The following is a 23,966-nucleotide window of genomic DNA, read 5'->3' on the forward strand; positions in this document are numbered from 1 at the left end:
GAATCTACATCAGGTGTAGAAAAGAAGCTGAACATGCAGGTGAGGCCATTGTAAGGCTTCAAAACACAAGAAAAAGCGAGATCGCAACATTAGGAGTGGCCAAAGCAAGTTTGGTACATTCAGAGGAAACGCACTTGTGAGCTCAGACCCCCAGCATATGTTGCATAACTAGGAGGCAATTCTCATTTCTGCCCAAAGTATAACAAGATACAAAGCTGAGATTTTTTACAGGCCTTTCTAGAACCATGGTGGGAATAAAGTCAGTAGAGACATAGAAATAGGAGTCAATAGAGCCATAGGTATAGAAAAGTTTTTATTTAAGCATTTGCTGTTTTAATGTTGCATGTTTGACTCCTGTGACGTATCCATAGGCTTAGAACAGCAATAGCCACAGACCCAACAACCCCAGCAGTTACAAGTGATCTAACCAGGTCCAATGTGGAGGAGTACTGTGAGGAAGCAGTTCCTAAGAGGGAAAAAGAAATTTATAAAAAAAATGCCTTATACTCCAAGTGTAGAAGACAAACAAAAAAACCCCACACAAACAATACACCCCACATACAGATATTACCTTCCAGTTTTAGCATTTTATCATGCTTAGAAATAAATGCAACAGGTCCTTGGGAAGTCACTGTGTTCTTTAGAAATGTCAGATCCTGGTGTTTGGCCATTCTCCCTAAAAAACAGGATTTAAGGCTTAACACAGTAGACCTTGGTTTCCCAGATAAAGCATCTCCCATTTGATGGGTGAGAACCTTAAAGACACAAGGCTGCATCCCAAGTCATTGTAGAATACTCACTTCTTCTTTGACCACAAGAAGCCATACAGCTGTCCATGGTAGAAGGCACACAAACAGAAGCACTGCAGTGGAAATATACCTGCAGACAGGTTTATAGAGTTAATTACAGCAAGGCAAAAAAAAAAAAAAAACCCAGAACCCTACAACAAGAGATGGTTTGTTTACCAGGCCTTCAAGGGCAAGCTGGGTGGTGGAGTCTACAAATGTGAAGGTGTTGACAAGAAAGCGCTTGTAGTAGTTTGGCAAAGGTACAGCCTGTGAAGGATCTTTAACAGGGATCAGCCTGCTAATGTAGTTGTCTCCATCAAACTGGCAACTAAATAGGGGGAGGGGGAATTAAAAAAAAAAATAAGTTTGTTCAAGTGCACAAAATGTACTTTAGCTCTTTTTTTTAAACTATAGATTTCCTACCTGTCAAGCAATATGGGCCATTGAGGAAGGAGTGTAGGATCTTTAGAGTTGGTGGCCCAGCAGTCATTTAAGACAAGGACAAGGTTTGGGTCTGTTCTACGTATGATACGGACCTCCAGGTAGACTGGTTCTCTGAGCACCTTGACCACAGGATAGTCCCCCTCACTGTAGTATGATGCATAGGCAAGATCTGCATTACATAAAGAACAGTTTACACATGCAGAACCACAAAAGCTCCTCCCCCATCCTTAACCAAGTCTAGGAGTAGCCTGGACTTCCTGAAAGGCCATTACCAATGTTAAAGTATAACAACTCATCAAGCTACATACACTCACCTTGTGCAATCCTCATTTCCAACTCAAGAGGTCCAGATGTACTAACAGGAAGAGGTGGTGGCAAGGTGTTCATTGTGATAGCCAGTGGTACAGTAGCTGTCTGAATGTAGCTGCAGCGCACAGTCACCCTAGATAAAGACAGTATAGTATTAAATACCAGTGCTTTATTGTACCTGTAGCAGATTATGCCTCTTACCTCATTGTACTGTCCCTGGTGATAGAAGATCCCCGAAATGTCTGTACTCCTCTTGCAGCTTCAATAGTAGTCTCATAGGTCACTGAACTACCAGGTACCTAGGATGATGAAAAGTTGAGGAAATGCCATAATAGGCAGGCAAGCTTTTAAAGCAACACACGGATTGTAAGTTAAAGGCCAAGCTCCTTTTGGAACAAGTCACACCCATATTTAGGGCAAATATTTAACATGTTCCAGCCCCCACCACACACACGATCTTCCAGCACCCACTGTTACAATTTCAAAACATTGTAACCACACAGGGCTCTGCCCATGTGGTTACGGAATGAACTACATCTGTTGATCAGCTTGCCAGTTCAGTGAGAACTACCAAGTGCTCTTGTACCTCGATTCCTCATGCCATTCAGTAACTGCCTGCCTATGAGGGACAGAGCCTGCAGGAGCCTGGCATTGCACTTTGATAGATATATATTCTAATCTAGATCACATCTCCTTCGCAAGTGATGCATAAAGGAGGAATTTACACAGCACAAAGGTGTGAATCCTGTTTATATTCAAGAACCCTTCAGTTCAAGGCCTCAAGTAAGCATGCCCTAGTTGTCCACATGAGAAGGGTGGATTCATGTAGTATCTGAGTACCACTAAGATTACACAACTAGAATGACCTTTAGGAGCCATCTCATGACAAAATACCAATTCGACACAAAGCTGCCATGATCCTTCTCACTAATTGGGAAGTGAAGCATCACTTGGTAAAGCTGAATATGGGTTTCAACAACCCCCAATTAGATTGCAAATATTTGGCCCAAATATTTTAAACCTTTTTGCTACAATTCTAAGCATCAGTGGCTCTCCAATCTCAGTCCCTGGTTTCATTATTAAATTTGTATGCACAAGGTTAGTCATGCTAGCTGCCTGTGGCATCAGTCTTTATGACCACAAACTCCATTTGATGCAACTGTATTGTAACACCTACCTGATATGCATTAGCACAGGATAATGGGAACCTAAACACAGCAAAGGAGCCACTTTTGGCTACTGAAAGCTGAGAACAGGATTGGTCCAAACCAGTCACACGGACAGACTCCAAAAGCAGAGGTGGCTTGGTTAGATCTTTGGACACTGCAATCACCATGTGGTTATCAAATGAGCACTGTGTGGTCACTGTAGGAAAAGAGATATTTGTAAGTATACTGTCTGCAAGCAGATCTACAGTGTATCCAAACTCCACTATAATACACCTTCCTATCCATTTACTAATGCTAGCAGTATAAGGAGTAAGAATAGTCAAGGTTGATAGATGAGATGGCTTCATTTATTCTAAATGGACTGTGACTATTGTTCAGTTTTGCTCTAAGATTGCAGTAAAGTGCGCTAAGCCTACAGGAAAGTCTTAGATCTGGCACGGCTGTACACATTGAGCCTGGAAAGCCCTAGAAGCATGGCTTAGTTGCAAAATAAGGCAAGCTAATGAAGGAACACATTAGAAAGTCACTATATAGGTCTAGATAACATGCATTAGCCATTACAAAACCCTTTAGAAAAAGCTTAATTTAACAAATATTGGTTAGAGTAGGACTTAGATCACCCAGGATCATAAAAACAACATTTTAAATGCATTTCTTTAGCTATGGCTGAGATACTAGTAACTGTACCTTCCTCTACAAGCTGTCCATGGGCATATTCAAACATGCTACTACCCGTCTTTGGTATGATAAGCAGCATTCCACTTACACTTTTTGCCAAAGAAACAGGGCATTGTAGCATCATTTGGGGAAAAGCAGCATCCCATCTCCTCACAGACCTCGCCATTCACAGGTTTACCAGCACAGGCCAGTTTGTCCACGTTACTGACAGCAGAGCAGATGTCAGGGCTTGGGGCATCCATAGCATCTAAAGAAAAAAAAGCTTCTAACAATGTGTGATCTGGCTACATCCACACAGTTAGAACTATGAAAAGTTAAAGTATGTGGCTTGATTCCCAAAGTAGGGTATCAAGCCATATACTTTGTTTCAGGGGAACATGACATTAGAATTTCCATTTACAAGATTACTTGAATTCTGTTACCATTTTGTATTGGGCATGTTTTCTCTATCTTGTGTTGCTCAACTGTATCATTCACAATTTCTTCTAGAAGGAGGACCATCAGATACTCTTCATCCTATCAAAAAAGGAGTAGGACCAATTTTGTTAGAGTATGCATTACACACTTAACCAACTGAATGGAGTCCCAGCCCATTCACTAACGACTCATGAAGTTCTTACATTATGCAAATTACCCTCCTGAAATTGTGCAAAAAAAAAAAAAAAAAAAAAAAAAAAGTAGGTGCTCCCCCAAAAAACAAACACAAGTCATACAGCCACCACATGCATTTTCATAGTCTCATGTAGAGCCAAAATTACAGTTTTAGTAGGAAAGTGTTACCATCATCATTGGAATATTCCCTGCATTTCCTGTCCAAGACAACAGGCATGAGGAAGATCCCTTAAGAGGTCTCCAGAATAAAAGAATGAAAATAACTGCTCTGTAAATGGTCTTTCCAAGTCACTGTACTTCTGGAAATTGTCACCAGGACCTATTAAGTGGTTACACAGACTGAAAAACATGACAGGAGTTGAGCACTTCCTACTGTCCTAAATGAAAGGTTTGGCTGTTCATACACATTAAAGCTTGTACTGAGCTATGCTAGTAACTAGCATTTTAGATTTTCAGAATTCTAATTAGGACCACTGATCAATTCCATGTACTTCAGGTTTTTTGATCCTGTCATGGGCCAATCAAGCTTAAAGTCTAATAAAGCTTACCACTTCTCTCACGTAGCATCCATCATAGGCAGCACCTACAACCATTGTGTTATTAGGTCTCTGTCCTACCCAGAGCCGGCAAGCAGAATCATTTTCTAGACGCTGAAATTCATCCTTGAAATCTGATCAGAATGAGATATTGTCAGTTAACAAGATACATTTTAGTTATGTTGTGACATGAATGCAAGCCAGTGTAGCACTACCCCTTTAGGAGCTGCAACAGTTTTGGATCCCCTATAGTCCTGCACAGCAAGGTAACACGCATCTTCCATTCAGACTTGGAGCCAGGAGATAGTGGCCAGTCCTTGAGCTGGTTGAGGTTTTATTAGGAAATTATAAAAATTTGATAGGGTGAGGGGTGTATGGGATGCCCAGAGGAACTGGATACAAACTTCCTGAAACTATATACAAAAGGTCTTTGCCTAGATCTCCAGAAGAGTTTTTGCAGTAGACTCTCCTGTTGTACCACCCCAGATCCTCCTCAATCCAGCAACTCTGGGTGAATCCCTGGGCAGGTGATCCAGTGCCTGACACTACAGTGTGAACAGTCTCAGGTAAAGCTAATCCAGTGTCCCACCACAGTGCTCCTTTCTCCTTACTGGCCCAGGCCTAGTCACTTGGTCATCCTCCTGTGCTGCCGGTGGGTCAGTGGCTGCTACCAGGCCTTCTAGTTGGGCCAGTTCTTCCCTGCCACACAAGTGGTCCTCTTAGGGGCCAGTTAAGTCCCAAGGTCTTCCACCTGCAGGTGAGCCCCTTTCCATCTGGGCCCCCTCACAGGCTCCTGCCTCACATGTGTCTTCCACCAAAAACTCTCCTCCTGCTGAGCAGGCTTAGCTACTCCTAGAAGTAGGTCCTGGCCCCTTGCCAAGCCTCCTGTTGCAGATTGGCCACGATCCTCCAACAGTAGAAACCAGCCAATCCTCAGATCCACCTACTGTTTTTAGACCTCTCCAAAGTTCTAGGACGGGGGAAATTGCAGAGGGCTGGTCTGCATAGCTTCTCCACTCTGACCCAATTTTGACCCCTGCTAGCCATTACTCCCAGGCTGCTACTCAGCCCTAGTTAGTTCTAGCTCCCCTAGCTACCTAGGAGGGTGCTACACCAGCAACCAGTATCTTACATAACACGTGATGTCCAAGTCAAGAGACTTGGAACCGGGTCAGGATTTCATTCCTCAAACCACCAGGTTCTCCCCACTCACATTAGATGCACTCAAGAGTATGCAAACCCAACATTTTATATTCTTGATATGTGCCTGCAGTGCCATGGACTTGTATCCTGTGCGTGAAATCCATGGTTTTCCTGCCAGTCCCTCTGCCTTCCCATCAATAACTGACTACACTAGGCAATAGCACAGTGTGGTTAGTAGTGTGGTTAGTGTTCTGGCTGTGTTGAGAACACCACCTACTCTATTGATGTGTTCCCCCTACACAGCCAATCACTGAGGAGACCAGCATGCTGCTGTTTCTCCTCCCCAGCTGAGAAGTGGGTATGTGATCACGAAGGAAAAAAAATGTTTTTGGTAGTGTTTTATATCATTCCATTTTAAACTATATGGGTTGCTTTACAAAGTTGAGGGTTCACATACATCTGTGCAAAAGGGCCATGTTTGCATACAGGCAGTCCTGATCATGTCTTTTTGGATGCAGCCCTAGTCACTGGTCCCAATTTGGGAACCACATACAGTTGCAAGAAAAAGTATGTGAACCCCTTGGGATTATGTGGAGTTTTGCATGAATTGGGCATAAAATGTGCTCTGAAAGTCATCTAAGTCACAACAATAAAAGAACACAGTCTGCTGAACATAATACTACACAAAAATTAGATGTTGCCATGGTTTAATTGCACATAACATGTAAACATTCACAGTGCAGGGAGGAAAAAGTATTTGACGCCCTAGCTTAATGACTTCTCCCAGAGCTAATTGGAGCCAGGAGTGAGCCAACCTTGACTCCAATCAGTGTGATGATATTGGATGTGTTGCTGACAGCTGTCCTGCCCTTAAAAAACACACACCTGTTTTGGGTTTACTGGTTTCAAGAAGCACTGTCTGATGTGAACCATGCCTTGCAGAAAAGAGCTCTCAGAAGACCTACGATCAAGAATTGTTGACTTGCATGAAGCTGGAAAGGGTTACAAAAGTATCTTCAAAAGCCTTGATGTTCATGTGTCCACGGTAAGACAGACTGTCTACAAATGGAGAAAGTTTAGCACTGTTGCTACTCTCCCTAGGCTTGGTCGTCCTGTAAAAATGACTGCAAGAGCACAGCGCAGAATGCTGCATGAGGTAAAGAAGAATCCCAGAGTGTCAGCTAAAGACCTACAGAAATCTCTGGCACATGCTAACATTTTTGTTGACACATCTACAATAAGGAAAACATTAAACAAGAATGGAGTACATGGGAGGACACCACGGAGGAAGCCATTGCTGTCCAAAAAGAATATTGCAGCACGTTTGAAGTTTGCAAAAGAGCACCTGGATGTTCCACAGCACTACTGGCAAAATATACTGTGGACAGATGAAACCAAGATTGAGTTGTTTGGGAAGAACACACAACACTATGTGTGGAGAAAAAAAAGGCACAGCACACCAACATCAAAACCTCATCCCCACTGTAAAACATGGCGGAGGGAGCATCATGGTTTGGGGCTGCTTTGCTGCCTCAGGGTCTGGACGGATTGTTGTCATTGATGGGAAAATGAATTCCAGAGTTGATCAAGACATTTTGCAGGAAAACGTACGACCATCTGTCCGCCAACTGAAGCTCCGCAGAGGATAGGTGATGCAACAGGACAATGACCCAAAGCATACAAGTAATTCAACAAAACAATGGCTGCAACAGCACAGAATACGCCTTCTGGAGTAGCCCAGTCAGAGTCCTGACCTCAACCCGATTGAAATGCTGTGGCATGACCTTAAGAGAGCGATTCACACCAGACATCCCAAGAATATTGCTACACTGAAACAGTTTTGTGAAGAGGAGTGGTCCAAAATTACTCCAGATCGTTGTGCAGGTCTGATCTGCAACTACAGGAAACGTTTGGTTGAGGTTATTGCTGCCAAAGGAGGGTCAACCAGTTATTAAGTCCAAAGGTTCACATACTTTTTCCTCCCTGCACTGTGAATGTTTACATGTTATGTGCAATTAAACCATGGCAACATCTAATGTTTGTGTAGTATTATGTTCAGCAGACTGTGTTCTTCTATTGTTGTGACTTAGATGACGTTCAGAGCACATTTTGTGCCCAAATCATGCAAAACTCCACGTAATCCCAAGGGGTTCACATACTTTTTCTTGCAACTGTAGGTGCATTTTCCCAAATGCAGACAGTATGCAGTCAGACACATGCCTGCATGGCACTCAGATTGGAACCAGTGGTTGTGTCCATGCAATTGTTGCATCCTAACAGACAAGAATGACTGCCCGCACACAGAAGCATGAACACTTGTGTATCTCAGGTGGTCAAACATAACCCTATTGCCAAGTCTCCTGCAGAAATTCTTACACACATCAGTCCTCATGCACACCGGACATTTTTACAGCAGCTGTTCTTGGCTTTTGACATCTTTCATCCACAGCCAGCAAACTCCCCAGTATATTATCCTATGTGTTCATGCGCACAGGCTAATCAACATTTTTGGCTGTAAACCCCCCCCCCCCCCCCGGGGGTATCTAGGAGGAGTTTAGCTGTAAAAATGCTCTATTGCTGAAAAACACAACAAACCACAGTAAATCAGCAGTTTTAAAACATACTTACCAAGCACAAAAGCAACACCTTTAATAGGCACAGAAAGTGACAACTCCATTTTGTTCAGGGCACAATGGAGGTGAGACGCACTATCCCAATACCCATCCGCATCACATACCAGCCACGTCAACCAGCAACTCCACAGCAGCAGTACTAACCCTAATCCTGCCCTAGAATAAAACATTGTATACACTGTGTGCAATACTGACATGGAGCCCTGACCAGAGATTTATAGTCTGGAGGGGAGGCAGGGCTTTAATCTGTTTAAACAGGGACTAATGTGCACACAGGTGATCTTAATATGATTTGAACTCTGGTGCAGCACACCATCCAGCCCCGCAGCCTGTGAAAGTCTATGGCCTCATCCACACTGAGCATTTGCTCAGCTCCTCTGAACACCTTTATTCATGGCATGAGAAAAGCTGCTTGAGCCTCGCTTCACAAATGCAGATGCGGTTCTGATGTGTTGCAGAATGCATAGATTCAAATGTCAAGGAGGATAACATTGAGGCTGGCCATACATTATTCAATTTTCTTGCTTTAGATTTACCAAAAACCATATAATAGGAGGTCAAACCTAAACAACACTTTCAATTGTATCCAATTAGGCAGACCCTTGCACTACATAGTTGAAGGTAAATCTAAAGGAAATTGGGCAGAAATTGGACAGAAAATTGTATAGCGTATGGCCAGCCTAAGATAAAGGAGATGGCTTTCTATGGAGGTCATTCACACTCATGCGTTCCAAATGGGATGCGATTTCCAAAAGGGTCCTGTGAGTGTTTGGTGTGATGCTGTGTGTTTTTGAGCCCCATGGACTTGTATTAAAACAGCAGTGAAAATACATAGGTGTTCTAATGCAGTGTGATTTCAGTGCAGATGCACCTATTTCTAATGTCACAAAATTAGCCAGAACAGAAATTGCAGCCGTTTAAAATCACTGCAGGATCAAACCGCAAATGCACCTGAAATTGCACTTGCAGCCGTGTAAAATTATTATTATACAGTATTTATATAGCGCCAAAAGGTTTGCTCAGCGCTGGACATTATAGTGGGGGACAGTACATGAGACAATACAGTAACAATGTGATACACGAGGGGTTCGAGGGCCCTGCTCTTTCGAGCTTACAATCTAGGAGGGAGGGGTTAGTGGTACAGGAGGAAGTGGCTGTGGGGGATGCAGTGGTAGGAGGAGTGGAGGAGATCGGCTGTTAGGTGAGGGTGGGGTAGGCTTCCCTGAAGAGATGGGTTTTCAGGGTGCGCCTAAAGGTGAGGAGGGTAGGTAACAGTCTGATGGATTGGGGTAGTGAGTTCCAAAGGATGGGGAAGTCCTGGAGAAGTCCTGCAGTCGGGCGTGGGAGGAGACCAGCGAGCTAGAAAGTAGGAGATCTTGTGAGGAGCGAAGAGTACGGGTTGGGTGGTATTTGGGTATCAGGTCGGTGAGGTAGTTTGGGGCAGCGTTATGAATGGCTTTGTACGTCAATGTTAGTATTTTGAATTTAATGCGTTGGGCAATCGGGAGCCAGTGGAGGGAATGACAGAGGGGGGTGGCAGATACGGAGCGGTTGGTAAGGTGGATGTGTCTGGCCGCTGAGTTCAGGATAGACTGAAGCGGGGATAGCCTGTGTTGGGGTATGCCAGTGAGGAGGGAGTTGCAGTAGTCCAGAATTGACATAATAAGGGAGTGAACAAGTTGTTTAGTAGTGTCTGGGGTTAGGAACGTACGTATTATGGAGATGTTACGGAGGTGGAGCCTGCATGAGTTTGCCAACGATTGGACATGGGGTTGGAAGGACAGGTTTGAGTCTAGAGTGACACCTAGGACTTTGGCTTGCGGGGTGGGACTGATGGTGGCGTTGTTGGTCATGATGGAGAGGATGGGGGAAGGGGGGTGGTGGCTGGGGTGAAAATCAGGAGCTCGGTTTTGGAAAGGTTCAATTTGAGGAAATGGAGCGACATCCAGTCTGATATGTCGTTCAGTAGGTTCACTGCAGAATCAAACCGCAAATTCTCCTGAAATCGCACTTACAGCTGTGTAAAATCACTTCAGGATCAAACCGCAAATGCTTTTGAAATTGAACTTAAAAAATACACAGGTTAAAATAAAGGTATGTTTACAGGCAGAAATAAAGCCAAATGCCTGTAAAAGCGGTGTTTTTTAAGCGCAGTGTGCATGAGCCCTACGACCTAGTACTAATGTCAAAACTTCATCTGACCAATCAGGATTCAAGTTTTATGCTGTGGGAAGAATAAAAAGGAGTGCTGATGGTTGCAACTCTGTTTTTTTACTTTACCTTTGTGTATGTGTTTCTTAAATGTGCAGAAATGGGGGCCTATGTATGAAAACTGGTTCAAAGAAATTAAGCAAAACTCAGCTGTTGTCCATAGCAACCAATAACCTTTCATGTTTCATTCTAATTAAAACTGTATTTAGTTAAAACTAGAAGCTGACATTTGATATAGTCACATAGTTGTATAGTTAGTCCGTCTGAAAAAAGACACCAGTCCACCTAGTACAACCAGTAGAAAAAAAAAACAAATAAAAACCTCCATGCACACAATTCTGTACTCACAGTTGATCCAGAGGAAGGCAAAAAAAAAAAATCGCAATAAAGCATGATCCAATTTGCTCCCCTGGTGTTATCACCTATATATGTTAGTATCCAGTTATATTTTGTACATTTAGGAATGCATCCAGCTCTTTTAAAACAATCTACTGACCTGGCCAAAACTAGTTCTTGAGAAAGTCTATTTCACATTTTCACAGCTGTTACTGTAAAGAAGCCTTTCCATATGTGGAAGTTAAATCTCAAGGGTTCAGTTTTTGTTTCAGCTTCATGACCTTGTTTCAGTGGTTCATATGGTTAAGTGTGTCTTGCTTTATTTTGGAATAGTTTTTGCATTTAAGAGGAACTTCACTCCCCCTGTAATTTTTTTCCCATCTTGCCATGTCCTCTGGGTTGTTCTAAAAAAACATACTCACATCCCCAGCCATTCTGGCAATGTCCTATGTAATCATTGTCATTGTGTAGTGTAATTCTTTATCACTGTGCTCGGGGGCCCGAGCCTCTATCTTCTCTTTGTACATCATCAGGATGCTGGTTGTCTCTTTTTGCTTCTTGCATCTGAAATTTTGTGATATGACGCCCCAGCACAGCGCAGGAGCATAGTCTCAAAAGATTTAGGCTATTCAGAATCCCACCAGAAACAGAGTGACATCACCTATCCTTGGCTCGGCAGGTAGAAGATGGAGGTAAGGTAAGTGCAGTATATATTTCATAACTTTTCCCTACAATGGATAGGCAAAGTAAGTAAGCAGTGTCACGGTCGCCCGATCGCCACCCTCAACATGCGACAATCGCACGACCTCCACCAACAATAATACGTCACACCCGCGGCGTCAGACCCCAGACCTTCTCACCAAACTCATGACCAAAAGAACCGCGATGTGACGTGCGTAACAATGCCACACTCAGCTGCGCCCTGCACAACGATTGTCCAGCTAATGGAGCGCAATCGACGCACCGGCAGCCGGAATGCGCTTGTTACTGGGTTAATTACGCCACTAACCCTTCACTGCCACCACCCCTTTTTGCACAGAGAAAGGGGAAACTCTCTTTATCAAATATACACTGTAATGGTTGAAAGGTCGCCTGTCCAATACGGTCACTGCAGGCCGATTGGGCAGAGGATTAAACAAACACAGTAGCGTCTCTTCAAAAGGCAGGAATTCATGAATTGCAAGTAAGCGCTTAGAAACAGTTTAACACTTTCAGAAAGAAAAATTTATTACTAAAAGAGTCAAACAGGTGCAATAAAATATTTACAAAGAAAATGTAACTAAGATAGATATATATATATATATATATATATATATATATATATATATATATATATATATATATATGCAATGCATAGAAAACAGCTCAGCACAGAGATAACAGGGAGAAGTTAAAAGGTTAAGTTACTTGCCATGTTAAGCCTTAAGGTAAGCAGATCCAAGTTGCAGAGTGGAAAGGATCTTTGATCTCCTGCTGTTATGATGTTAAAATTAGGAGATCTCTTCAGCTTCATTTTTAGGCTTGCCAGCCTGTCTTTTAAAGTCCCCCTGCAGGGGATGGGGGGGGGCTCTGAATACTGGCCAATACGCTGTTTTGGGAGGGGTCAGTCGGGCGAACTCTGAATTAGAACCAACATCTGTCATAATCCATGACATGAAACATAGGGGAAAACCAGATCTGTTAAAAATGTTATCTTGTTTGTGCTTCTGGGGAATGCCTTGAACTTTTGAGAAGGCCCTGTTATCTTTTCCCGAGGTGCGAAGTTACACAGTTTTTGGGACAGAGTCTGCTGTCTCTAGGGGGGGGCCAGGGGTGGACTGACCATTTGGAAACTCGGGCACTGCCCGAGGTGCCCGGGTCAGTAGGGGGCCCCATGAGATGCCCCTGGTACCTTTTTCATTGTTTTTTTTGAGTTCGGGCAAGGACACAGGGGCCCATGATCCCCTATTGCCCGGGGGCCCCATGAGTTGTCAGTCCGCCCCTGGGGGGGGCTTTATAGTTCTGGGCCCCCTGCTGTTCCAGCCTGCCAGCAACTTTTACCACTTACACATCTGTCACTGTGCCTCTCACCAAGGGAGGGGGAAGGAGAATAAACGATTGAGGAATACTTCTAATAAAAAAAGGGGAACTCCGCATCCAACTCTGATGAGCAAGTTTGCTACAAGCAGATCATGCGCTTTTAGTACACAGTCTGCTAGTTATTAATGCATGGTATAAATGCTACACTTTTATATTTATATGTAGCACCCATGCGCATTAATACTTTTGTTCTGGTGAGTGTAGACCAGTCCCAAGGGTGGTTTATCTTTCACGAGTTCATGCACTACTGTCCGTCACGGAGAAACCACACGTGCCATTCAAGGGCACTCTCTGACTTGGTACTCTCACACGAAGGACATTCCATTATTCAGGAATGATTATATGAACTTATTTTAGCACCATTTACCATTTTACATCATTATTGCAATTATTTGCACTTTTTGGTTTTTACATGCGTTCACATGCATTTATAGCGCTGCACTTGACTTTAACATAGAATAGTTACGTGATTAAAGAGAATGAAGATATATAATTATATTGGGAAATTAGAACTAGACAATCCAAATTATTTGAGATATAAGTGTGAAAATGTTTAACATTTGAAAATAGAATGTATGACATTCATTAGTAAATGCATTAGTTGTCTGATCATTTTGGAGAAACAGCAAAAAAAACAAACAGTTCTAATATAGGTGTACTATTTGTTACATTCTAAGTATTCTCTTATGCTAACACAAAAACGCCAACACTACAAAGCCCGCGCTTGTGCGCCATCTAGCGAACATATCCGGTATTGCACCTAAAAATGTGCCAGACGCTATTCCACATTTACTAATAGCAAAGTAGATGTTCGTCAATGAGATTGCTAGACGCCGCTCAGAAGACTGACAGGTCTTGATTGATTTAACTGAGTCTGTCTGAATGTTCAGAGTCTGCTGGTAGACTCAAGTCTTAGTAAATCAGGGCCATAGTGACATCACCTATCCTTGGCTCGGCAGGTAGAATCTGGAGGTAAGGTAAGTGCAGTATATGTTTCATAACTTTTCCCTACAATGGATAGGCAAAGTAAGTAAGCAGATCATGCACTTTTAGTACACAGTCTGCTAGTTATTAGTGCATGGTATAAATGCTACACTTTTATATTTATATGTAGCACTACTCCTCTTAGGAATCGCTGAGTTTTGGGTCACCCTATAGTTCTGCACAGCCAGGCAACACACCTTCCTCCACACTTGCACACTGGAGACAGTAACCAGTCCTTAGGCTTGTTTTTGTAGTTTCATTAAGGTGTATTGAACTTGGATGGGGTTGAGGGATGCATGTGATACCCAAGGAACTGTGATCTGCGAGTACAATCTCCTTAACAACTATGTACAAGTCTATGAATAAGACAGATTCCAGTCCTCTGGTGTACCTCCTCAGACCCCAGGCGAAAACTTCCTCTTCACCCAGCTGCATTGAGGGTATTCCCTGGGCAAGGGGATCCAGAAGCTGCAAATTCCAAACAGTCCCAAATGAAGAGCTAGTTTGGTTCTCCACCTGACTGCCTTCTCCCCTTATCTGGCCCATGGGGTGTAATGTAGCTTTATGGGTTGGTGGCTGCCTTCGGGCCTTCTGCTGGGCTCGCTCTTTCCCTGCTGCTCAAGCTGTCTCTCTTCGTAGATGGTGGTACAGTGGAGGTCCTCTTTGTAAGCATCTGCCTGTAGGTAGGCCCCTTCCCTGGGCCCTCTCCCAGGCTCCACACACCAGTCGCGCACTCCAAATTCCACCCGACATTGACTGACCACTTCCTGCAGATCAGGTTCAGTCATATGTGAGGACTATCCTGACCCCATATCAAGCCTCCTGCTTGGGGATTGGTCAAGATCCCTCACACATGCCAATCAGCCCCTACTCACCCCCATCCACTGCCTTCTAGAAACTTCTCAAGATTCTAGAGCAGGGGGAGGTATCAGGGAACTGAAGAGCCCTTAGTTCTGACCTAATGGTACTGGGCTGACTCATCCCAGGCTAACTCACCCCAGGCTGCTATTTAGCCTCTAACTAAAACCCCCCCAGCTAACCTATCTACCTCCCCCCAGGGGTGCTACATATATAAACCCCATCTCTAGGGAAGAAAAGGTTCCTATTTAACCACTTTGATGTGTATAACAACAATCTGCAAGTGGGTGATAGACGTCTCCCAAGTACATGAAACATGCAAATTCTGACTTTCACAACGTAGAATAGGCCTCACCATATGACAACATTTTGGCAATGCAGAATGATTAGGCATGGACCATTCCACTGTTGGATCCCAGGATCTCACGATTTAGCAATTTATATATCTTTTTTTGTATCTGAGAGGCTATTAGAAGTCCTTCTAGAAAATGTCTGCACCTTATAGTAATGGCATTTAGCAGATACATGTGTCATGCTTTCAGGTATGCTTTAAGTCTAATGTTCACTTTGCCAAGTGTTTAGAGACACACATGACTGGAGTACTGTAGGTCTTAAATGGGTTATATGTGACTAGGACAGAAGGAATTAAGTATAAAGTGTTAATTACAACTGCCTTTGTGCTCTATTACCTCACTTATCTCTGAACTTGATGTTACGTACTCCTGCACCCTGCGTTGTCCTGAACTAAATGCATACTGCTCTGACTGTCTAAACACAGCCAGCCAAGATGAACCCAGCCAGCCAGGCCACAAATCAGCCAAGTCAGACAGCCAGAAAAAAACTCAGCTCAGCCAACCCCCCAGCTAGGCCAGAACTCGAACCAGGCTGCCAATCAGGCCAGAACTCCGCCCAGCCATCCAGGTCACAAGTCAGCCAAGGGAGCCACCCAGCCAGAATAGAACTCAGCTCAGCCAACCTGCCAGCCATGCTAGAACCCAAACCAGGCAGCCAGTCAGGCCAAAACTCAGCCCAGCTAGGCAAGGCAGAACTTCGCGCCCACCAGCCACCCAGACCAGAACTCAGCCCCGCCAGCCAGCCAGGCCACAACACAGCCCACCAGCCAGCCAGGCCAGAACTCAGCCCCGCCAGCCAGCCAGGCCAGAACTCAGCCCCACCAGCCAGCCAGGCCAGAACTCAGCCCCACCAGCCAGGCCAAAATTCAGCCCCAACAGCCGGCCAGGCCAGAACTCAGCCCCGCCAGCCAGCCAGGCCAAGACTCAGCTTAGCTAGCCAGGTCAAAACTCAGTCCAGCCAACCAGGCCAGAACACGATCCAAAAAAAACAACAACAAGGTGCACCAGTTTAGTGCATTACCTTCTTACATCATTTATTGTTCATACAAATAATTATTATACTCATAAACAGATTGGATATATAAGTGTAACCCATTGAAATGGTGTTAGATGCAGTACTTTAAAATGGACATTAGATGTGGCCTGCCATTCAGGATCATTCACATTTGGCAGAGCAGCCCTCTGGGACTTGTATGTTGAACAGCAGGACTTTAATGATGAGCAGGGTGCTCAGGGACTGCATTTCTCAGGGGAGTTAGTGTGTGGGCGGGGGCATATGAATCTCAAATCCCGGGAGACTGGCCAGGAGCATGAGGGGGAGGCTGAGAGAAGAGGAAGTGTGCTGACGGCTGAAGTGCTGAACTAGGCTGCGGAGCCAAAGTTGGAAAGGGATGAGGAGCGAAAGGAGCCTACTGATCGCCCATCCTGCCACGCTGCCCAGTGAGCCAATCTGGTAGCAGGAAACCAGATGGGATGTTGAATTGGAACTGGGGAGTCTGTGTGGGATACCCATCTGACAGAAAAGACGGATCGCTACAATCTGCCAGTCCACATTGATCAGGTGAGAGAGTCCCATGTATCCACTAAGTGAACACTGACAGTTTCGTCACCTCAGCTATCTACCTGCACATAGTTGTGAACATAACATGTAGTTTCCTCAGGTTGTGGCCTAGTTCACCCAGCCACCACTGTCGGGATACATCTGTATTACAGTCTCATCATCTAAGCCGACTGCAGGACATACATTTGCAGGCTAGAATACAGCAGTGGCAACTGAAGCAACAAGCTCCCTTTTGCAGCAGAGACTCCTACTACTATTGCCTTTGGCCTTTGACATCCCAGAGAAAAAGTTGTCCTTACCCAGAGACACTTATACCAATTGTTACCTTCCACTATTTCAAGTCTGCCTTTTACCTAGTGCCTTAGAGGGGACCCTGCACTAATTCACTACCAGCAAAAGGAAAAGGGTTAAATCCTTCCTTTTTTCCCTCATTATTTTTGTTACCATTTTGAGGAACTATCAACTACACCCTAATTCAATTTCACACCAACTGGGCCCCAACAAGTGCGCCAAAGACTCTAAAGTACTCTTAAAGGGACATTGATCAATTATAAATGAGAGCTGTCTTCACTTCACTTTTAATCCCCGTCGTCTAGTTCTGAGGACCCATAGTGAGCTTACCTGTTTGATAGTTGTTCTTTCTCACTGGGAATCAGGGGCGGACTGACCATTTGGAAACTCGGGCACTGCCCAAGGGCCCAGGGTCAATAGGGGGCCCCATGAGATGCCCCTGGTACCTTTTTCATAGGTTTTTTTGAGTTTGGGCAAGGACACAGGGGCCCCATGATCCCCTATTGCGCCATGAGTTGTCGGTCCACCCTGCTGGGAATACAACAGTATCCTCAAATTGGAGGCAGTGGATTATTTCTGAAAGCAGGTCTGCTAACAGTTACTGATACTTTTCTGTTGGTGTTGTTACCTTTGCCTAGAGTTGACCAGAGTGATTATATTGCTACATATGCCAATGTTATTTAATCTTTTCTTTATCAAACTACATTCAAACTCAATATAAATTTCATATTGATTTACACTAACTTGTGTGTGAGTCCGTTTTACAGTGGTGACCTATTCGGGTCACAAGAGTGCGGTGGAGTCTGCAGAAGTTGGGCTTTCAACTTCTGCAGAAAGAGGTCCAGATTGACAGGGAACACAAAAATTACTAAGCAACCATTAAGGGGGTAGTGCTACATAAGCTTTTCGGTGAAATCTGCAGCACTTCACCAACCTCATGGAAAGAAGCCATACAGGTCCTATATGGCTAACGAGTTTCAAGGAGTATCCCCTCTTCATCAGAGCCAAAGACCATAGTATGTGAAGCTTGACTAATATAGCCTACTATCACACAATGTACAATTAGTGGGCTCCTCCCACTTTCTGTATGGGACAGCGGGTTGTAGAGCACCTGATCTCATCACTGATTTTTTATAAAGTGTACCTCCTAGACACATCCATTCTTTAACCGCTTAAGGACTGCCCTATAGCAGATATACTGCTACAGGATGGCACCTGTGCGTGAAATCGCGTATATATACGTGATTTTGCATTTCCAGGCAGGGGGTGAAAACCTGCGCTGCCATTTGCGGCCACAGATGTCAATCACAGGGACCCGGCTGGTAATTACCTGCTGGTGCCCGATACTTACCAAGCATCTCCGACAGGGAGGAAGATTGTTTTGTTTACAATCTTCTTCCCTGTCAGCTCAAGTACACTGCTCGGGATGGCTGTGCACAGTACAGCCATCCTGATCAGTGTGCTTACAGTGAAGAACACTACCCCCCCTAGTAAAATACTCCCAGCACACAGTTAACCCTTTGATCGCCCCTCACATTAACCTTTTTATTATCACTGATCACTGTACTGGTGTCACTGGGGATGCCAGTGACACCAAGTTAGTTCCCCCCCAGTGTTAGAATGTCTGCCACAGTCCTGCTAAAAGTCGCTGATCGCCGCCATTACTTGACCACGCAATTGTCAGTTAAAGTAATGCATCGCCGTAACGCAAAAAATGGCCTGGAGATGAAGGGGGGTGGTGAATCCTCAGGAGGGCAAGTGGTTAAACTTAGCTTTCCTATATCCATTAAAATATTCTTTAGAGCAAAAGACCAAACCTGACCAGTTTCATGTTAATACACTTTGTCAGTGATTGACATGATGCTGGTTTTTGACAGGATTTGTACTTTTCTCTATGGCCTTTTTAATGCAAAAAAAAAGCTGGGTTTTAAGAGTGTCTGCTCCCAGAATCAACATTTTAATATATAGTATATTTTGCTATGCAGACAGTGAGGCAAGCGTTTATAATGCGATTTTTTGGTTAGATTACTTTGAGCGTAGTGACCGCCGTTCTCCTACCCAGGCACAGTAAGGAATGACCCCTATATTTGGCACACATCTTTGGTGGTAATTATACCATACATCACGTTGCTGCCATCTAGTGCTCAGTTTGCAGAACAAAACGCAATGACACCATCTAGTGCAACATTTCTGAACCATTTTAACCACTTGCCTACTGCGCACTTTCACCCCCTTTGTGCCCAGACCAATTTCCAGCTTTCAGCGCTGTCACACTTTGAATGACAATTGTGCGGACATGCAACACTGTACCCATATGACATTTATAGCATTTTTTAGACAGATTGAGATTTCTTTTGGTGGTATTTAATCCTAAAAGGAGTAACCTCCAAAATATGGGGGACTTTTGAGGCACTGTGCTAAAGAACAAAACATGAATTGGATATAAAATTACATTCATTAAAGTCCATTAAAACGGTGGTATTCCACCAATTAGTAGACAGATATATTAAAACATAACCAACAAGTCACATAGTAAGATTTGACGATTCCATATCTGGCTAGTAACGGCGACGCATTTCGCAGTCCACATCTGCTTCTTCAAAGGCTTTGCGGGGATCATCTATAAAGACATATACATGCTAATGCTAATCCAAACTCTAAAGATAACTTGAACATATCTGGAATATGCAGTTCAGTTTTGGGCACCAATTCACAAAAAGAACATTGGGGAACTGGAGAAAGTATAGAGAAGGGCAAGTAAACTGATAAGAGGCATGGAGGAGCTCAGCTATGAGGAAAGATTAGAGGAACGGAATTTATTCACTGTTGAGAAGAAGAGATTAAGCTCTTCAAGTCCGGACACTTTTACCCTCTTCCTGTCCAGGACAATTTTCAGCGCTATCACACTTTGAATGACAATTGTGTTGTAACACTGTACCCAGATGAATTTTTTAGCATTTTTTTGAGACAGATAAAACTTTATTTTGGTGGTATTTTCTCACCACTGGGATTTTTACTTTTTTTGCTCTATAGATGAAAAAGTCCAAAAATTTTGAAAAAAGTGTTTTCTTATAAAAGTTTGCAAATAAATAATATTTCATCATAAACCTTGGCCAAAATGTATTCAGTTATTGTTTTAGTAAAAAAAAAAATAAATAACCCAAATTAGTTTATAACCAAAAATTATAATTTAAAAAAAAAATGTATTTACATTTTTTTATTTTTCTTACTTACTGTCACCCTAGCAGTACAGTGTGACCATGGTGACACTGTACTACTTGTGGGGGGTGATGAAGTTTTTTTTTTACACTGATTGCTTTTACACCAATAAAGGCTGTAAAAGCAATAATTTCTCCTTCTCTCTGGCTGCATTCTTGCAGCCATTGAGAACTATTGTGTGAGCTGTGATTGGTCACAGCTTGTCACATGGTACAAGGCTGTTGTGAATAGCCTTGTACCATGTGATCTCTGTGATCATTCACAGATTTCACACGTAGTAAGCAATGATGTCAAAAGTGACATCTTGCTTATTACTCTGCATGTGATCACTGATTGGCCAATCAGTGATCACATGATCGGGACCTCGCAAAGTGGTCCCGTATGACGATCGGTGTTCTACTGTGTCTGGGAGCGCGCACAAGCAGGGGGCGGGGAGGCCATTTATAAACGGCCACCCGCCCCTGCACTGCCACCGTCCAGCCGTTTATATACAACGGCCAGACAGGAAGTGGTTAAGGGAGGATATGATTAGAGATGAGCGAAGTATTCAAAAATTCGATTCGGCTGATTCGGCGAATTCGAGGAATAAATTTGATTCGAGGCGAATATATTCGTTGCGAAATTAACTTATAAAAAGGGTGTTTCTAGGCTTCAGAGAGCCTTTATATTAGTGCAGAACACTGTACCCTTAATTTAAATGCCCTTGGAGTCTGCTGGGGAAGAGATATAATACTGTCAGTCAGTATGACATGCAGATGAGTGCTGTCGATCTTAGAATCACCGCACACTTCACTCATTTGGGCAGTCACGGGGCCAAAACCAGAGTGTGGAGCCACAGTGTGGCAGTGGAGGCAGCAGCAATGGGAGGCCATACAGTACCCTATGACAAAATGGAACCCACCAGCAGTGTGAGGAGACCTGAAAGTGGCACATGGCAGAGTGTGGCGATGGAGACAGCAGAAATGGGAGGCCGTACAGGGACCCATGACACACTCTGGACCTGGCAGCAGCATGAGGAGGCGGTACAGGGGCCCATGACAGATTACGGGCTTTGCAGCAGCATGAGGAGTCGGTACGGGGGCCCATGGCAGATTACGGGCCTGGCAGCAGCAATGGGAGGCCCGTAATCTGCCAGCACCCTATGACAAAATGGAACCCACCAGCAGTGTGAGGAGACCTGAAAGTGGCACATGGCAGAGTGTGGCGATGGAGACAGCAGCAATGGGAGGCCGTACAGGGACCCATGAGACACTCTGGACCTGGCAGCAGCATGAGGAGGCGGTACGGGGGCCCATGACAGATTACGGGCCTGGCAGCAGCATGAGGAGTCGGTACGGGGGCCCATGGCAGATTACGGGCCTGGCAGCAGCAATGGGAGGCCCGTAATCTGCCAGCACCCTATGACAAAATGGAACCCACCAGCAGTGTGAGGAGACCTGAAAGTGGCACATGGCAGAGTGTGGCGATGGAGACAGCAGCAATGGGAGGCCGTACAGGGACCCATGAGACACTCTGGACCTGGCAGCAGCATGAGGAGGCGGTACGGGGGCCCATGGCAGATTACGGGCCTGGCAGCAGCAATGGGAGGCCTGTAATCTGCCAGCACCCTATGACAAAATGGAACCCACCAGCAGTGTGAGGAGACCTGAAAGTGGCACATGGCAGAGTGTGGCGATGGAGACAGCAGCAATGGGAGGCCGTACAGGGACCCATGAGACACTCTGGACCTGGCAGCAGCATGAGGAGGCGGTACGGGGGCCCATGGCAGATTACGGGCCTGGCAGCAGCAATGGGAGGCCCGTAATCTGCCAGCACCCTATGACAAAATGGAACCCACCAGCAGTGTGAGGAGACCTGAAAGTGGCACATGGCAGAGTGTGGCGATGGAGACAGCAGCAATGGGAGGCCGTACAGGGACCCATGACACACTCTGGACCTGGCAGCAGCATGAGGAGGCGGTACAGGGGCCCATGGCAGATTACGGGCCTGGCAGCAGCAATGGGAGGCCTGTAATCTGCCAGCACCCTATGACAAAATGGAACCCACCAGCAGTGTGAGGAGACCTGAAAGTGGCACATGGCAGAGTGTGGCGATGGAGACAGCAGCAATGGGAGGCCGTACAGGGACCCATGACACACTCTGGACCTGGCAGCAGCATGAGGAGGCGGTACAGGGGCCCATGGCAGAGTGGCGAAGCGTAAGCAGCTTAAATTGAAGGCCATACAGAGGCCTATGTTAAAAATAATAACATGTTTGGGGCATGATTCATGGCGGATTTAGTCAGTTGTGTCAGGAACTGGTGGCTTGAAATCCAGACTAATCCACGCCTGATTCATTTTCACAAACGTGAGTCTCTCCACACTTTGGGTGGACAGTCGTGTCCTCCGCGGAGTTACAATACCTCCTGCCGCACTAAACACGCGCTCCGATGCCACGCTACTGGCCGGGCATGACAGCCTTTCAAGGGCAAATTCAGCTAGTTGGGGCCAAAGGTCAAGTTTCGTTGCCCAGTAGTCAAGGGGATTTTCTACCTCGGTTGGCAGGGTGCTGTCCAAGTAGGCCCGAGCCTGTTGTTTGAGGTCCTGCTCCAGGTCCATCTGATGCTGCTGCTGCTGCGGCTGGTTAGTAGTTTCCTCACTGCGCTGGTGAAGAAAGCTACTCATCATCGACTGCAGACTGAGGCAGCCGCTGCTGGTGGAGCTGCCACTGCTCCTACCACCCCACCCCTCCCCTGCTGCCATGACAGCGGAACGCGAGCGCACAGGGCCCACAGTGTCTGAGGATGGACGTTGGCGCAGAAAGGCAGAGACCAACTGACTACATAGGTGGTTTTTATAGTACGTTATTTTGGCCTCCCTCTCAGCAGGTGTGAAAAAGGCCACCATTTTTGAACGGTAGCGAGGGTCCAACAAGGTGGACAGCCAAAAGTCATCCCTCTGTCTGATGGTTATTATTCGGCTGTCGCTACGCAAGCAAGCGAGCATGCTATGGGCCATTTGTGCCAAGGAATGCGAGGGACTCCCTGCCTCCATCTCCACAGCATACTGCCACGGTGCGTCTGGGTCCTCTGTCTCCTCCTCCTCCTCCTCTACCAGATGCTCCTGCTCCTCCACTCCTGTCCGCTGAGTAGAAAAACCACCCATTTCACTCAATAATTCCTGAGCACAAATGTCCTCCTCTACCTCCTCCTCTTCTTCCTGTCCTGCCCCCACAGGGGTCATGTGGCGTTGAGATCTGTGCGCCACGTCTACCGCACCCTGACCAGCCATTGTTAACAGCATTTGTTCCAGGACGTGCAACAGAGGAATGACGTCGTTCATCCCATAGTCCTGCCGACTCACGAATAGCGTGGCCTCCTCAAAGGGCCTGAGCAAGCGGCAGGTGTCACGCATGAGCTGCCAATGGCTGACATCTAAGTTACACAGGGGAGTACCTTTATCCGCTTGTAACATCAGGAAATCGGTGATGGCCTTTCGCTGTTCGTAAAGGCGGTCTAACATATGTAGGGTTGAATTCCACCTTGTTGCAACGTCGCAGATCAGGCGATGCTGTGGAATTCCGTTCTGCCGCTGCAGCTCAAGGAGGGTGTGCTTTGCGGTGTAGGAATGGCTGAAATGCATGCAAAGTTTACGTGACATTTTAAGGATGTCTTGCAGTGGGATGGTGGATTTTAGGAACCGCTTGACAACCAGATTGAACACGTGAGCCATGCATGGCGCATGGCACAACCTTCCTTGACGCAGAGCAGACACCATGTTCTTT

At 45.2% G+C, this 23,966-nt stretch overlaps 1 protein-coding gene across 1 annotated transcript; it reads right to left on the reverse strand.

Moving 5' to 3' along the window:
* Positions 1-300: 300 nt before the first annotated feature.
* On the reverse strand, positions 301-8,482 carry LOC149457995 (zona pellucida sperm-binding protein 4-like). The gene is made up of 12 exons (XM_089682771.1): positions 8,308-8,482; positions 4,549-4,670; positions 3,811-3,904; positions 3,477-3,635; positions 2,719-2,906; positions 1,743-1,840; positions 1,547-1,674; positions 1,212-1,401; positions 966-1,116; positions 801-879; positions 572-676; positions 301-466 (listed from the first exon to the last, which is right to left on the reverse strand). Exons 1-12 carry the CDS (start codon positions 8,480-8,482, stop codon positions 318-320), a joined length of 1,638 nt encoding a protein of 545 aa, XP_089538897.1. The 3' UTR covers positions 301-317.
* Positions 8,483-23,966: the final 15,484 nt, after the last annotated feature.

The sequence above is a fragment of the Staurois parvus genome, unplaced genomic scaffold, assembly GCF_062004578.1.
Source record: "Staurois parvus isolate SC_StPar_1 unplaced genomic scaffold, SC_StPar_1.0 ptg000298l, whole genome shotgun sequence".
Taxonomy (NCBI): Eukaryota; Metazoa; Chordata; class Amphibia; order Anura; family Ranidae; genus Staurois; species Staurois parvus.